The sequence below is a fragment of the Sinocyclocheilus anshuiensis genome, unplaced genomic scaffold (genome assembly GCF_001515605.1).
Source record: "Sinocyclocheilus anshuiensis isolate Anshui unplaced genomic scaffold, SAMN03320099.WGS_v1.1 scaffold719, whole genome shotgun sequence".
Lineage (NCBI taxonomy): Eukaryota > Metazoa > Chordata > Actinopteri > Cypriniformes > Cyprinidae > Sinocyclocheilus > Sinocyclocheilus anshuiensis.
This window is the reverse complement of record NW_015552643.1, coordinates 1,204,246-1,221,883: the sequence shown is the minus strand read 5'-3', so window position 1 is coordinate 1,221,883 and position 17,638 is coordinate 1,204,246. Positions and strand designations below refer to the sequence as shown.

The 17,638-nt window shown below is 37.9% G+C and overlaps 2 protein-coding genes across 6 annotated transcripts in view; both read right to left on the bottom strand.

Annotated features, from left to right (window-relative positions):
• The window catches only part of LOC107666948 (carboxypeptidase M-like), a 67,494-nt gene extending 67,038 nt beyond the window's left edge, over positions 1-456 (bottom strand). The window contains exons 1-2 of one of the 2 annotated variants that reach the window (XM_016458497.1): positions 439-456; positions 93-296 (exon numbers count right to left, since the gene is read on the bottom strand). The gene's annotated coding sequence lies outside the window, so the exon portion shown is untranslated. The other variant, XM_016458498.1, reaches the window with a different exon arrangement.
• Positions 457-7,518: 7,062 nt separating this feature from the next.
• The window catches only part of usp6nl (USP6 N-terminal like), an 82,565-nt gene continuing 72,445 nt past the window's right edge, over positions 7,519-17,638 (bottom strand). For all 4 annotated transcript variants that reach the window (XM_016458501.1, XM_016458500.1, XM_016458503.1 and 1 more), the window contains 7 exons: positions 16,819-16,867; positions 16,515-16,635; positions 14,525-14,619; positions 13,433-13,498; positions 13,212-13,311; positions 12,835-12,987; positions 7,519-9,040 (listed from right to left, as the gene is read on the bottom strand). In XM_016458501.1, coding sequence (XP_016313987.1) covers positions 7,644-9,040; positions 12,835-12,987; positions 13,212-13,311; positions 13,433-13,498; positions 14,525-14,619; positions 16,515-16,635; positions 16,819-16,867 — 1,981 coding nt within the window. In that variant the 3' untranslated portion in view covers positions 7,519-7,643. The remainder of the gene's footprint in view (positions 9,041-12,834; positions 12,988-13,211; positions 13,312-13,432; positions 13,499-14,524; positions 14,620-16,514; positions 16,636-16,818; positions 16,868-17,638) is intronic.

The following is a 17,638-nucleotide window of genomic DNA, read 5'->3' as shown; positions in this document are numbered from 1 at the left end:
AAACTGCATTACTTCATAAGGTAGACTACTAATGAACCAAACAACTTTAGACGTTGTACTTAGTAATAATGAGAGTAAACGAGCAGCTTTACCTCTCGTGCGTTCTCTGAGACGGTTTAGGTCCTTCTCCTGTTTGTTCGGTTACTCTCTTGTCAGAATATTATACAATATGATGTTAATTAAGTTCATACGTTGTCGTCCTGCTCGTGTCATTGATGAAATAAAGGTATCTTGTTCCATACCGCAGTGAGTTTAACCGACTCCAGCGTCGTGTGTGTTTGGTGCAGCTGTAGTGACTAATGAGAGGAGGCGGAGCGCTCATTCACACACACTGAATCAATGACACTTTAACATAAATTATTTGGTGAACTACTGTTTATTAATCTGTTTACTATTTACATTTAATTTAAATCGTACACGTACAGCGACAGGTATTACCTGAAAATGATTTGCATATTCCAGTATTACGTGACATCTTCTTGACCAATCCAATTGTGTGTGTTTGGTGCAGCTGTAGTGACTAACGAGAGGAGGCGGAGCGCTCATTCACACACACTGAATCAATGACACTTTAACATAAATTATTTGGTGAACTACTGTTTATTAATCTGTTTACTATTTACATTTAATTTAAATCGTACACGTACAGCGACAGGTATTACCTGAAAATGATTTGCATATTCCAGTATTACGTGACATCTTCTTGACCAATCCAATTTGCATGTTCTGCTGCTACTGACTGTCACAATGACCAATCACCATATGTTTGACTATTTTCAGTGAAAAACTTAAGCTTAAAAACAATGCAGATATAAAAGATATATATAAACATAGACATGACAGCCATAAAATATGGGTCAAAGGTAATCATCCATTATGGTTTGGATGTCACATCACATCCTGCATGGTTAAAAAGGGACATCATATATCAAAAAAGTTAACATAAACACATATATATATAAAAACTAGATTCATAATTTGAACAATTGCTATGAACAACATGTTTACATATTTGCAAACACCATATAAGAGAGCAACACAAAGAAGAACGAAAGGAAAATGGTTTGCAGCCAAACGGTTTCATTTTAGACTAATAAAATCTCTTGAATTTTGCTGTCAGATTTTAGGTGTAGCACTCATCTCCAGCTTCCTGTCCCTCGGGGCGACAGTACAACCAGATAAATTACATACCTGTTACTTGAAGCTCATTCTTTACTGCTGAGTTTACACTCTCCTACTGTAGAATTACGCATTAGTGAGATTATTAGAAACAGACGTGTATATTGTCCAGAAGATCACATAAATACATCGCAGTGTAGTTGCAAATAAACTTGACATTTGCATTGCCTCATTATTCTTTACACTGATCTAAAAGAGTGCTTCAGCTTGGTCCAGTTTGCATTTCTAGGATAACAAACTTTAAATGTCTAAAGAGCGCTCTAGAAGGAAAAGGTCATTTATCAACAAACTTAAGCTAGACCAATGCGTTTAAAGAAAACCAGTGACACAAGTATTTGCTTTTTTTTTTTTTCCAATGTTGGAAGGTGCCCTGAATTCCAGCCTCTATTTTTGTCGTAAAACATAAACACAAATAACAAACATGATATGTCATCATACATGAGTCATGTCAGAAGAAGGATTCCCCTTTAACTGACCTATAATCTCCTGAAACACTACAAACATGTTTAACAGTAGCCTACCATTAAGGTACGGTCACAGACATGGTTGAAATCCAGATCTTTCAGAAAGAATCCACGCGACTGACTTCATATATTGGTACACTATTGACAATGGGCCCTTTTTTGCCAGTAAAATGTCACTGAAATTTCACAAATGTGACTGAAACTTTTGGCCACTTTTACCCTTGTTCTGTATTTTTATGGGCAAAATCCATTAATTTCAATAGGATTCCACTCGATTGGGGTTTTTGCAAGAGAGTGAAAGATTTCGCAACAGGTTCAAGTTGTTGATTCAAATTTGAAATTGACTTCTATGTGAACTGTGCTTCATATATTGGTACACTGTTGACAATGGAGCCTTTTTTTGCCAGTTAAATGTCACTGAAATTTCATAAATGTGACTGAAACTTTTGGCCACTTTTACCCTTGTTCTGAATTTTTATGGGCAAAATCCAGTCATTTCAAAAGGATTCCACCCGATTGGGATTTTTGCGCGAGAGTGAAGATTTCGTAAGGTTCAAGTTGGTGATGCAAATTGGGCACCTTGACCAAAAAAAAGCTGCTTGGTTTGAAAATGACTTCTTTGGGAACTGCGTTTCATTCATTGCTAAACTATTGACAATAGACAATGGGACCCATTTTTGTCCACAAAATTTCACCAAAATTTTGCAAACGTACCCAAACCTTTACTTTTAAAGTGTGGTCACATTTAACCATGTTTGGTAAATTGTCATGGGCAAAATCCAGTTATTTCAATAGGATTCCATGTGATTAGGATTTTTGCGCAAGTGTGAAAGATTTCGCAACAGATTCAAGTTTGTGATGCAAATTTGGTGCATTGACCAACAAAAAAGCTGCTTGGATTGAAAACGACTTCTTTATGAGCTACGCTTCACAGCCTACATTGCTACACTATTGACCCATTTTTTTGGACACGAAATTTCACAAAAATTTCGCGAATGTGACCATACCTTTACTCTTAAAATGCGGTCACATTCACCCTTGTTTGGCGAATTTTCATGGGCAAAATTCAGTGGGATTCCACACGATTGGGATTTTTGCATGAAGTTGAAAAAAAAAAAATTCAACAGGTTCAAGTTAGTCTCACAAATTTGGTGCATTGACCAACAGAAAGCTGCTTGGTTTCAAAGTAACTTCTTTGTGAAATGCGCTTCATTCATTTCTACGCTTTTGACAAAAGGCAATGGACCCATTTTTAGGCTGTGAAATTTTACGGAAAGTTTGCAAATGTTTTTTTGTGAAAACATTTTATTCTTGTTTGGCAAATTTTCATGTGCAAAATACAGTAATCTGAATAGGATTTTTGCGCTAAGACGACAGATTTTGACCAAAAAAAAAAAAAAAAGCTTTTGGTTTGAAAAATGGTTCGTACATTCGCTACACACCTGGGAGACAGGCCCACAAAATCTCACTAATGTGACTGCGCATTTAATCTTACTGTCTAACTTGTAAATCTTCTGAAATGTCCATGTGGAAAGTTACTGTATTGATGCCAGGATGGTTGCTAAGGTGTTCTGGGTAGTTATTAGGACACTGCTAAGCTGTTGCATGGAAGTTAAGTGGTTACATACAGTTAAAAAACAAAACAGTTGGTTTCCAGATATGGTTCATGCACTTCCTTGAAGGTAAGTTTAACTCAGTTTAAAGAGTTTAAATGTAGGTTAGTAACTTGTTTGCTTGCACCATCTTAAAATCTGTATCCATTCAAGCCTATAATTCCAGTTTCAATGTAAAAACCCACATAATAGCTCTTGCACATCATTAGTCCTGACAGCTGCAATCTAGTCTCATATTGTGCTGCATGTGCGAGAGTGTGTTCATGCATGTGGTTATACGTGTGCTCAGACGTCTGGAGGTGTTCACCGGTATGTGTCTGTACACATCCACATTTGACAAGAGGTTTGAAGTTATGTATGTTACATAGTTACATAGTACCTTGCTTAAAAAAACAAACCAATAAAACTAAATGTCATTTACAGTTATGGTATCTATGAAATGTCACATTTCACAGGTCTTTGTAAAAGACTTTAAAAGGAAATTCTTCAAAATCTCACATTTTTGCCACGCCTTCTTTCTTTGCGTGCACATTTGGGCGAATATTTCCACATAGTGAGGTAGATATGTGGGGGCGTGTTAGAACGAGCCGTTTTAGGGGGGCGTGGCAGAGTCTTAACTTTGATAAAGAATATCTCTTTGGTTTTGAGACTTTAGTCTTTGCAACTTCAGGGATCTTATCTATGCACAATCAGCTTGTAACACTCCGAAGAGAAAGGAAAACTTGAAATCGCATCATATGACCCCTTTAAAGAAAAATCAGCTAAATCTAGACCAGTTAGACCAGCAAATAAATCTGATTTCTGTTTATTTGGGTTGGTCTTGCTCTTTATTTGGCCACTGGTCGGCTCATTTTTAGGTCAGTCTTCATAAACAATGGGTTGCATCAACAAATTTTGACAGCATTAATCAACAGATCAATCCTCTACAGAACACTGACAGGACGCCCATGAATTATGCCATTTTAAACACTCGACAACAAATAGTTTCCAGTGACCTGAAGGCAAAATCTTCTCCTCTAGTCATTTCCTCTTTGTTTGTTCCAAAAAAAGAGGTTGACGCATACAGTTTCATTTCAACACCTTGTGTCTCGCGTTCTTATGCTTTTAGGAAATTCACTTTTCCTGATGTGGCTCACGGGGCCGTTGACTGTTTTCATACTAAATGAGTGAAACAGTACGCTACAATAATGCGCTCTCGACATTTGTCATTAAAATAACGCCATAAAACAGTTGGATAATTAACTTGAACAGTTTCCATGTCTATGTTCGACAGAGCCAAAGAAGTCATGAGGACTGGAAACAATGGCCTAGGCTGTCTTTATCATGAGAAAATAAACATAAATCACTCTTATCATCATGCCCAGGTTACAAATATTGTCTATAGTTGTCAACGCAATGCAGTGTTTTGAAAATAACTATGAGGAGTTTCCATATGGCAGCATTATTTATTAGTAAGTTTGTCTTGAGAATTGAGACCATGACCTTATCAAGCTATTGAGTTTTTCATCTTAAATCGAAAAGGTTTTGACCAAAATGTACAATCTAGTGGGTGAAAAACACAGGCTTTGCCATCTGGGCCTGCACTTTATTGTCTGCATTTGTTCAATGGCATTAACATTAAATCTAGAGTCAATAAAGTCATATATATAATGAAGATTCAACTTTTATATTGAGCGCCGTTCTGAGTAAAATCCTGCACCATCCTTACCTACTTCTTCATGAATTGTTAAGTTTGAAATAGATCTCGGGTATCAAATTGCACAATATGTTTAAGCAGAAGGAGACATCTGGTGGTTGTAAGAAGATCATGCATCCAAATATTTTGCAGTCTTTATGATTTGATAAATGAAATGATAATTTGAACGACTCGCATATAAACAAATGAGATGTCAGAACACAGCTACATATTTCGTACTGTCACACACACAAACAAAACGGCAGCCACATTTTTTTTTTTTTTTAAATCACCACGTTGTTTTATTAGAGAAGGGGAATGCTGATAATTAAGTTGCATTTAGTAGTTTAACAAAGAAATATTAAATTCAACAATCTGAAATAGAATGTTGTCAAAATGAAGTGTGCTAAACAAGTTTATTATACTGCAATGACAAGCCTGGAACAAGGAAACAATTTGGTGCTAGAGCAGAGAATAAATTAGCTTGCTTGTCCATGGATAAGACATAAAGAATAAATGTTTTATTTTTGCATTGATATGATTCTGAATAGCAGATGAGATCACAAAGGGATACATAAGGAGTGTGTGTTGTATTAGGGCAGCCCAATTTTTTTTTTTTTTAAATCACCACGTTGTTTTATTAGAGAAGGGGAATGCTGATAATTAAGTTGCATTTAGTAGTTTAACAAAGAAATATTAAATTCAACAATCTGAAATAGAATGTTGTCAAAATGAAGTGTGCTAAACAAGTTTATTATACTGCAATGACAAGCCTGGAACAAGGAAACAATTTGGTGCTAGAGCAGAGAATAAATTAGCTTGCTTGTCCATGGATAAGACATAAAGAATAAATGTTTTATTTTTGCATTGATATGATTCTGAATAGCAGATGAGATCACAAAGGGATACATAAGGAGTGTGTGTTGTATTAGGAAATAATGCATCTGCTACATATTCAGTAGCAAACATACCGGTGTGTATAAATCAATGTGTGAAATGAGTTGGTAGTGTTGTCATGCCATATAATCAAGTCAAGTTGGCCATTAAAAAAAAAAAAGGTATAAGTCAAGGTACATGGCAAGTAATGTTTAGTGATTAATGTTAAGTAAGATGATAAAATGATAAACACAGGTCTACCTAATGTCCATGTGGTTGGAGGAACCAATGCTGGTAAAGGCTCCATGCAAATGGATAATCAAAAAAAAAAAATCATGTTTAACAACCTCACTTAAACCTTCCTGAAATACATCCATACAAAACAAGTGTGCATTTAAAATAAAATGTGTTCAAAAAGGGTTTACTCGTTTGGAATACGGACTGGAAAATTTACCAACATATCTTCAATGAGATTCAATGAGATGTACAGCTTGATTGTGTTATAACATGTAAAACCTGTGCTTTTTGTGAAACTGAAATTCGATAATCTGTTGTAAAAAAAAAAGTTGATTATTTAAAGAATTCCACTGAGTAACAGCACAGGTACAACCAACTTTACACAGCAGCTGCATGCTACAAACTACCAGCCATATTATTGAATTATTGAACAGATTTGTGATTCAGTAACTACTTGCATAATTTGCACTGGGCATCACAGACAGACATTTATCAGATGAATTTGGGTAAACTGAGCCACTTTAACTGTCCCAATTTACTTAAATTCACCCTTTGTTACAGACTTCTCTGCTAATGACAGTAAAACAGTGTTGTAATATTCTGCTTGCCACATCCAAGGCAGCTTTCATAATTTTCATCAAGCTCTGGTTTCAGTTGGTCTTATCAGTTATTAATCTGTTACCTTGATGAACTGAAAATATGAGATCTACTTGCTGGTCAGTGCAACAGATTTTGAGAACGCACATACCCCCTAAAATTCCCTTTCAACTTAAGATTAAATACCTGCATTTTATATATAACCTCAAAAAACAAGCTTTACAAACAAGGTTTTTACTTTCACTTGAACACTGTAGTGATGCACTGAAATGTTCTGTCCAACAGTGATTAAATTCACTGTTAGTTGTTTGTACTATACATATCTAACCTACACAAATCTTTGTTCTTAAAAAATATATTCACAATCAAGGAATAAAGTGTCCTCTAAAGTATGCTTATGTCTGAAAAGCATAAAAAAATAGATGATAATTGATCAGTAACTGAGTTTGTCCATATGAAAAAGACACTCCATAACCCTCTATTTAAATATCTCAGTGTGCTAACCAAAGAAACAAACAAACAAAAAATCTCTCTTTGCACATTTAAGCTTTGTTATATTAGTCACATCGGCAGTTAATGGTTATTTTACGGACAAAAAATGTACAAACAAAAGCAATAGTAAATTCTTCAGTCAGTCTTTGATCAGTACAAATGCCTGAAAATGGCAACCCTTGTGTGGTAAGGCTTGCCAGACAAACGAACGAACAAACAAACAAACAAAAAAGAACGCAAAAACATTAAACCAGGGCTGTCCAAACTCGGTCCTGGAGGGCCGGTGTCCTGCAGAGTTTAGCTCCAACTTGCCTCAACACACCTGACTGGAAGTTTCTATGCCTAGTAAGAGCTTGATTAGCTGCTTCAGGTGAGTTTAATTAGGGTTGGAGTTAAACTCTGCAGGACACCGGCCCTCCAGGACCGAGTTTGGACAGCCCTGTATTAAACCAACACAAAACTGCTTGCTAGCCATCACTCATACAGTGTATCCCTCTATCTCAGTCCCTCTTAGAGCAGCATGGACTCCTGCATTGCAAAGGCATCCTGCGTCTGCCTGTAGTGCGTTCCTCCAAACAGCGGGGGGAGCTGTTGTCTGCCGGAGTGCTCTTGGTAGGGCCCTCTGAAATGGAGCACAGCGTCCGAGATATTTGCAGGAGCAAAGTTAAACTCCTGAACGGGGTGAATGGGAGAGAGCTGAGCTTTCTGGAAGCTGGGAGATCGAGGTAGGCCCACAGGAGATCGCGGAGGCCCCGCCTCCATGTCCCCATACCAGCCCTCTCTCCGTCTGTGCATCTCATAACGCAGTTCTGTGGGCGGGTAAGCAGGAGAGCCCATCAGTCGGGTGGGTTGTCGCATGTAATACCCGCCCTCGCCAACACTGTCTATCTGGGACAAAAGCTCGGCAGGAGCAATCCTGAGAGGGGGCATGTTTGGGGGTGGCCGTCGGTAGGTTAAGTAGCTGTTGTTCATCAGTGTTTTCTCTGGCGAAGGGTTAGATGAGCCACGTCCCGTAGTTGCGTAAATTTGCTCAGTGTACGGCTGGCCGTATAGTCTGTCCTCGGACCGAGAATCTGAAACGTAGGTAGAGTAGACAGGAGTCATGCCGGGTGGGTAGTGCAAAGGTGCACGGGGTTCTGGTTTGCTCTGTTTAGGCATTCTAAAGGGAGAGACGCCAGTTCCATCACTAGGGGGACGGGTGGGACTGCCCTGTCTCAAAGAAGGTCCGACATATGGTCGGGAGGGGGGGCGAGAGGGCGGTTTCTCAAGCTCTATAATCTCCATAACCTCTCCATCTGGTCCTGGGACATTGTCGTATTGCGAGGCGTTGGATGCGCGGTTGGAGCCCGGAACAAATGCTCGTGAACGGGGTTGGCGCTGTGCCCCGGTGGCCTCCTCTGGATTTGGGGAGCTGGGCGAGGGTGGAGCACCCATAGTTAGACTCAACTGGCTTTCCCGAAGTGCTGCAGCCTTGACTGCTTCCAGTTTGCCCTCCGAAGGCTTGACCCAACGAGGTCCAATGTCCCTGCGCATGCTGGATCTAGCATTGGAGTTGTGATTCGCCTGGCTCTGGGTCAGCACCTTCCCACCAGCTGTTGCTCTGCTGTGGGTTGGGACCCGTTCCTTTTGAGTGTCCACACCTCGTCCATCCCTCTCCCTTTTGTCTGGATGAGGCACCTTGTCCAGGGAGCTGGGTGGCCGACTTTCTTGGTACTTCTCTGGTGTTCCATCAGTGACGGGACCAGACTCTGCTTGTTTACTGACGCTTGCGGCAGGGCTCGAACCACGAGGGGGAAGTCCCTCAACTGTCTTCCCGACCGGCTGCCCATTAGCCACATGATTCGCAAATCCTGGAGGCTCAGGAGGAAGTTGACCTAATGGTTTCTTAGGAAACTCATCCTCCTTACCTGCACAAGTGATAGAGGAACAACCAATTAGTGCTAACATTTGGACAGAAATGCCAAGTATTAAAGACCCCATGAAACTGAAACTTTATACGAACTTTATCTGCATTCAAAATTTGCAATCTCTCTTTTCATTTGAAACAGATCAAAACATTGATGACTCCTCTTGCACATACAAATTTCTGACCAATAGCTCTCTTCCGGAAAACCGCATTTCATGGAGTCTTTAAACCAGGGGTTTTCAAACTCGGTGCTGAAGGGACAGTGTCCTGCAGATTTTGGCTCCAACCCTAATTAAACACACCTGAACCAGCTAATCAAGGCCTGTTTCCGAAATCGCCCCCAAATAGGGCACTATCAAGGGCACTATTTTAGGGGACAGCCGTTTGTAGTGGTGTCCGAAACCATAGTGGACGTTCTTGAGTGCACTCATTCAATCCCACAATGCACCGCAAAAGCGAGTGTACAACCATTGCATGCTCAATGGCTAGAGAATACCCATAATGCACTGTGAGAGTCGAGTGCCGAATAAATTGCCGCACCTCGCCAGAAGATGGCGCCTGCAGCAGAATCATCCATTCATTTTACATAGGACTCATCCACGGCATAATACAGTGTAATTAATACAGGAATAAATTAATTGTAAATTGATTATTGAATTGGGTTTTTAAATTAACTAGGGTTTATACTGTACATGATTTCCATGACAGAGTTCAAGATAAATCGTTTAATCTTCCTACTGGAGCTGCCAGTTTCCCAGTTTAAATTATTATTAAACAGCGAGCACAAACTATGCAGAAGCAGCAGTCCTTCCGGTGCACTCAATCTGTATTGTTAAAAGCGCTATATAAATAAAGGTGACTTGACTTGACTCAGTGTCTGAATTCACTCGCTCATTTTCATTTACTCCTTCAAGTAAGCTAAATTAGTGACCTATAGGGAATAGTGAATGAGGGTATAGGGGGCAATTTCGGATACAGCCAAGGTACTAGGCATGCTAGAAACTTATAGGCAGGTGTGTTGAGGGAAATTGTAGCTAAACTCTGCAGGACACTGGCCCTCCAGGACCGAGTTTGGAGACCCCTGCTTTAAACCATCAGAATATAAACAAACACTGAAGTGCAAGACTCGTGCAGCTGAATGTCTTTTAGAAGAACCAAACTGCCAAATAAAACAAGAGTTACAGTCGACACTTCGTTCAAATAAAATCAAACCACAAACATCCACGGCTGGTGTCAAATCAAAGCTCAGATTGGGAACACTGAGGAGTCAAAAAGCTAAAAATATAAATGAAAATATTATCACAACACTTACAGTTCAAGACTGACTGTGAACACATAAACCACGTGGAGAAAAAATGTGTTAGGTAACATTTTGGAACACACAGCATGTGCACAATATTCACGTTCGCAGTGAAGGAAACTGAAGAAAACGTCAAGGGAATGATGAACGTTTACAAACAGATACTGATGGTTAGAGCGGATATTGGTGTGCATTGAGAAGGGGCTTGAGGAACGCAAACGTCAAAGACACACAAACCCGTGAACACTTCCAAAGGTGCTGGTTTTCATATGTTGGGTCCAAAATTAAGATTTGCCAAGCTGACCAAATGAATGGCATGTACGGTTTAAATCAAGACTCGTTGTTCATGGTTTCTCATGCAAATCGAACAGAAGACTTGACTCAGAATTGATTTCAATATTTAGCATGTTGCTAAGCTAATGATACAATACTCTATCATACAAAAATACCCATGTTAAAAATATTTTTATTGCTCATTTTTGGCAGTGAATTAAATCTAAGTGCATTTATTATCAGCTTTTCTGTCAGCTTAGATTATTTTTATATCACAAGTTTGTCACATACTGGGACTTTTTTCATGAAGGACACATGCCTGGCCAACATTAGGTATCTTTGGAAACAATTATTATTATTATTATTAACAGTCTTTGTGTTGGGAGAGCAACTATGACGATGTAGTAGGCCTGGGCGATAAAACGGTATCGATGGTACACCTTCTTCGATAACGATATAAAAAATGTTCGATATAGTGCACGATATAGGCACGTGCTATGAGTGACGCAGACAGCACACACAAACACGAACATGAGTGCTGTGCCTGCCTGTGATGAGGAGATTGTGAGTAAAGAATTAATATTAGTCGAATTTAAAATAAACAGTTGCATTTGAATGCAAAAATAGTACAATCCAACATTAGATGTGCAGCGTCATCAGTGGAGCACGATATGCGGTGATGATGATGTAAGTGACGTTGTAGTTTAATGTTTTGTTAGTCTAGCCCACGAGACGCGCAGTTGCTGCGTTATTCATTCAAAATATTAGAGAAACATAGAAGCTCAATGCGGGAAAGATCTTGATTAGGTTAAAACCGAAACCAAGCCATTCACACAAAAACCGAAACCAAGCAATTCACACAGAACGCATATTCAGCGCATTTTTTAGATGGATAAATATGACTGCTGCACTTGCGTCTCACACAAGGGATGTATAGAAAGCCATGCAAAGTTAAAACAGTTTCAACTTTTAGAAAACACGTCACACATTTGTGTGGAGGTTTTTTCCTTTTCACTGCGTCTCATATGTTTTTATAAGGCAATTTGTGTGATGGGCGATTCGGCTCTTTGTATTAAGCAATGCATAAATACGTGATGCTGTTTTGTTCATAATTGGTTATGCAATTTACAAAATTATATTTGATTTATATGAGTTCTTTTAGACTTAATGCACTTTTTTTTTTTATAGACAGTTACTTAAGTTGACAATTCAATGTGCTGCATTATTTTGCTCATTGCGCCCTCCTGTGGCCTCGGGAGACAAGCCAAAAGTTTAACCTATTTAATCTGCATATAAAACATTAGAAATTAGATATTTGTTTAATTTTTATTTTGTTTTTGACTGTTAAAACAAAAAAATATTTGTTGTTTGTCTCAATAAATTGAGTTAATTTAAAAATACAGTGGTTAAATGTAAAAAAAAAAATCTATTGCTCTTTGTTTTAAAAAAGGTTATAAAAAAATGTCAATAATTATCAATACCGAACGATATGAAACATTATATCGTTGATACATTTTTTAGCTATATTGCCCAGCCCCTATATATATATATATATATATATAAAAAAAAAAAAAAAGTTTCAAGGGCAATAAGAAATATCTATGGGTTCTCGATTCTCATCATCTACTTAATTAATTTGCCACTGGCAGATGTGGCAAAAAGTTAATTTTGGACACTTTTATCTACTGACAAGTGTGTTTTTTATTTGCTTAAGTTAAATGTATCCATTATAACTGTCCTTTTACATGTTTCTAACATACAGTATCCCACAGCACATTTTTGTGACATTCCCGAAACAAACATTTGAAATAAATGAACCCCCCCCAAAATCCAGGTTTTGTGAAAGACAGAGAAACAAACGAGGGGAAAGGGACGTGTGTGTAGTGGGGGTACACGAACGAATGGTTGGTTGATTGACAGATAAAGTAGTCAGTGCGTTTTTGCCCACCGGTTGGTTTTGTAGGAGGGTTGGCGCCCCCCTTTCCCAGACCCACTAGTGTAAGCAGGGGCTATGTTTGAAGCGAAAGGGAGAGAATGCAGATTAGACAAACAGTACATAGCAGCAGTGAATGAGTGTCTCTGTGTGTGTGTGTTTGTGCATGAGATAAAGGAACAGAGTCAGAGATTACCAGGAGACGGTGTGTGCAGTAGGATGTGTCCCTCTATGGGTGGTGACACACAGCCCATTTTATGATTTCAGTGCATGTGTGTGTTTAAAGTACCTGGAAGTGGCAGATCCAGTTTAGATCGTCTGAGTTCAGACATGGAGTGTTGAAGCTGCTCTATCACAAAGTCATCCTCAAAAAAGAAATCCTTTGACAGAGTCACCTGCAGAAACTTTACAAGCTCCTCCATGGACAACTTCAAGAGGGTTTCTAACACACAAACACACATAGAGCGATGAGCATACAAGTAGTTACAACTAGAATGGGAAACTCAAAGTCTCTGAATTCTAAGAAGAATCATACACTAATTATAGCTAATTACAATTATTATAGTCTATCCTGATCAAGTCCTTTCAGGGTTTATTTTGCACATTGATCATCCATTTGTATTTATGAATAATCTGTATTTATCTGTATAATATCGGAGTTATTACTTTTGTGGAGTTTGAGGATGGTGTAGGACATTGCAGTCAGAACTCGCTCTCCTTCCAGAATATAGATGTCCCATATTCTCAATGTAAGTGTGAATGGAGTCTATTCAATAAAACACACATTAATGCAGTCAAATTAGTAAGGATTCACAATGAACAACAGATAATAATGCAACATAATAATATGCTTGGATTTACTGAAATAACATTTAAAGAGTGCATACCCGATCCAAGAAACACTGAAAAAACCATTTCATAGTGTACAGGCTGGTGTACACCTCTTGATTATCCTGTAGAGGGCAGCAAAGGGACAGGTATTGTATGGGAATTACATCAAAACACACATAAAAAACACATTTTATTCATTCACACATATATATATACACTATAGGCTACATACTAGTGTACTACATATGCCACATTATGTACTTATTTTAAACTATGTGAAAAAAAAATGCAATTATATATACATATATATGTATATACATTTCCTTATAATCTTATATGTAAAAAAAAAAAAGAGTAACTTTTGGCTTTTGGCAATGCGATCAAATAATTAAGGGGAAAAACATGCTACTTGTTCATCATTCTAAAACTAAGAGCACACTGTGAGCTTTATAGCTATATACTGCAAATGTAGGTCATCCAGGTATCCTATGCATGCAGAAGATTCACATATTGTGCACAGTGTACATACTGCAAAAACAGTGCAAGTACTATGGTTGTACTGCATACTATTTGGAACAAAGCCATATGTTCTCTCTCTCTCTCTCTCTCTCTCTCTCTCTCTCTCTCTCTCTCACACACACACACACTCTCACTTTATTGAGTGAGAGCTTATCGTTAGCTCTTTTATCCTCTTTCTAATCCATTCACATCAAAGACTGTCTCTCTCACACAAATAATTCATTAATTAATCCATCACATTATTTATTAATATTGCCTTTTATTAATTACTCTGCCCTTTAATGAATCCCAGGCTGACATTTCTTTGTGAATTCTTTGTTACATCAGCGCTCAGCGTTGGCCAGCTGCTCGAGTTTATTTGAAAAAAGACACCATTATGCTGACAAATAAAGATTACAGGCCAGAAATTATGGAATATAGGGCAAAAATAAGACTGGATATGAAGCTTTTCAGACATTGTGAAAATTTGAATTTAGGACACGCAGGACAAAATTAATATCAACACTATTAAAAAAGTCTTAGATGCAAGTAATGTGTACCGTGAAGTATTACAAGTGAAGTGGTTTAAAGTTCAGATGTCCCACGTTTTGAATGTAGTACATGATGTTTTGGAGGCGTTTGTGTCTTACTAGATGTTGTTTGAGCTTAGGCATCATCTTCTGCAGGATCCAGTCATGATGCTCCTGGAAGCGCATGAGTTTAGGGAACCCTGGTATAAAGAAACCTAGACAAACACAACATTTTTCAATTTAGAACAAAAATCATATGTGAAGTGCATGTTTGCAATATACAGAACATGAAATGAATGTTTGTAGCTCAGTGGTTTTGCTCATTTTGCTTTGGACATCAAGTGGTGACTCAACACAGTAAATAAAAATGTGAAATACAAATGAATTAATGATACTACGAACTGCATAGCTCATTTCATATATTTATTTAATTAAATAAATCACCATCTCAATTTATAAAAAATGAATAATCATACTAATAAAGCAAGCATTTTCTTTTCCCTTATAAAACTTGCATTTTGCCATTTCTAAATATCTATTATTATTATTATTATTCAGGGTATATACAGGAATCATGGAGTTAAATTTAATACCTTTTACGACCTTTTTTAAGACTCTTTCCATACATTTTAAGATCTCATTGCCAGTCCAAGTTTTAACCGGTTACATCGGCGACACTTTAACTTACATTTACTATATATTGATTGTAAGATAGCACAACTAAACAGACTTACTTTGTGATAACTCCTTATCAATACAACATAATTCAGAAGGGGTAACGAAGCACAAGATAATTAATTGAGTGACTAACCAATGCAACCCAAGAAGCAAGAATTAGACCAATAAACAAAACTGACAAAACTTATTGAGGAGGGAAAATAAAGCTCTCCGAGCTAACGGGACAATGAGTTCACACGGTATATTCAAAAGATGTATTTGTCACATCAACACTTATACCTGTCTGCAAACCATAGCTGTTTTGTGGAACACTTCTCATGACAAACATCTGACTGATCAGACCTGTTTACCTGTGATTACAGAGTGCTTGATTTGATGCAGACTTGACAGAGTGTCAGTACTGCACCTGATCGTGTCTGTATGATTATGGAAGGTAAAATAATGATCACAACTATTACATCATTTTAATTGTACATCCCAAGCCCATGCCAGTAAAAAAACCAGCCCAAAGTAGCGCAATTACCATATCCCAAATATAAAAATGTAATTTCCATCCCTAAAATACATATTTTACAGTCACTTTTATGCACATTTATCATAAACATAGCTCAAATGCTTCCTACTAGTGTGGCCCAAAACATTTGTATTTTATGCAATATTTCAAACCTTTAACCCACTGGGGAAAATCAACCCATGGCAACAGTTTAAAAGCAGCCCAATTCCGTGTGAAAAAAAACAACAACCCTGCATCCAACACCAGCTGCAGAAGTCAGATTTGACTGATCACGGGGTCAAAAGTAAAGAGAGATAGGAAAAAAACAACAACAACCCTGCATCCAACACGAGCTGCAGAAGTCAGATCTGACTGATCATGGGTCAAAAGTAAGGAGAGATAACTGACAAGATGTTGGAGGATTTGCTCCTCAACAGATCCCGAGCTCATTGACAAATATCTTTTATCGTAAGATAAGTACAAATACCCCACATATTGATAGCGGTGCCCTGTTGCGCAAAAATTATATACAATCGGAATGTTTGCGGGAGCAGACACAAAAATCTCGGGAGCGGATGGGAGCATGCGGTAATGGTTAGAAATTCAGCGAGAGCGGGATCAACAAGCCCCGCGCTATCACGCATTTAAAGAGCGCAGTCAGTCAGTGAGCGCCGTAACACATGACGTCTATAAATAAACTACACAGAACCCCACTATTCGGACAAATATACATAATGAAAAGATGATACAAGATTTAATACCTTGGAAAATGGCATTTAAGACTTTAATACTTATTAAGGGCCTTAATTTTCTCTAAATTGATTGATCAACTTTTAATACTTTTTAAGACCCCGCGGACACCGTTATTACAACAACTACTACTACTCAACACCAGTTGAACACCACTGTTCTAGAATGAGTAAAAGTGTGTGTGTGTACCATGCATGGCGTGTTTCTGTCCAGACAGCAGTTTGACCAATGCCCAGAAAGCATCTTCCTCATTCATATAGATGAGTAACAGAGCAGTGATCTGACTCATGCCCTGACAATAGCCCACCTCCTACACACACACACACACACACACAGAAGAGAGAGAATCCATAGTGTGCAGGTTCTTTCCACACATAAATCAAGCGCATGCACATACTCATAAAAATGATTGCTACTGAGGTAGCATTTTAATTCAGTATTGTGACGTCAACTGGAATCAACATGGCAATATTTGTGGGCATATTTTACTCACCGTGTTATATACAGAATATGCTGTGAGCACATGAAACAGATCCTGCTGTCTGAAACACACAAGCACACACAAAACTATCATGGTCAAATAATCAATTCTGTTTTTCTGCTTCATATGTCATGGGTCATTAGGTTTAGCACATTTTTGCATGTTGTTCATTGCTTTTTTTTTGTTCTTATGGATGTCTAAGGCCACACTGTAATAATGATCTGACCCTTTCAAATCTCCACAGGTAAATGTCACATCAGTCAATATGGGCGCTTTAGCTCTGTCACAATTCAATACACCAATAACTCGAAGAGAAATGGTGGGGTGTGGGCGTTTCTCTCTCTCTCTCCATTGCGTTCTCAACTTTTCCATTTCACATGCTGGTTAAATGTAGCAGCTTTATGGCCATGAGAAATGGAAGCATCTCCGAGGAGAAATAAAAAATGTATTTTACACAGACACAGATTAAAGCCCTACATAAAAAAGCCTCCATCAGTAAAGCAATTCAATATTAAAGCCTGATAAAACACCACAATTTGCTATTAAATGGTTGGATATTTAACTGAATTAATTCTTCAGAATACATAAAAATAAAATAAATCAAAACAAAACTAAACCAAACAAATTTCAACTAAAACAAATCAACAAAACACTAAATGTTTGAATACTTCAATAACTTGTTCAGAATAAAAACAAAAAAACAAAACGTTTGGATTCTCGACCTGAGAATAAAAAAAACACACAAAAAAACAAACAAAGAAATAAACTTAGCCTCTAATTGAAGCAAATAATTTGTTTATTTTATTTCTGTAATATAATGGATATTGGTTGG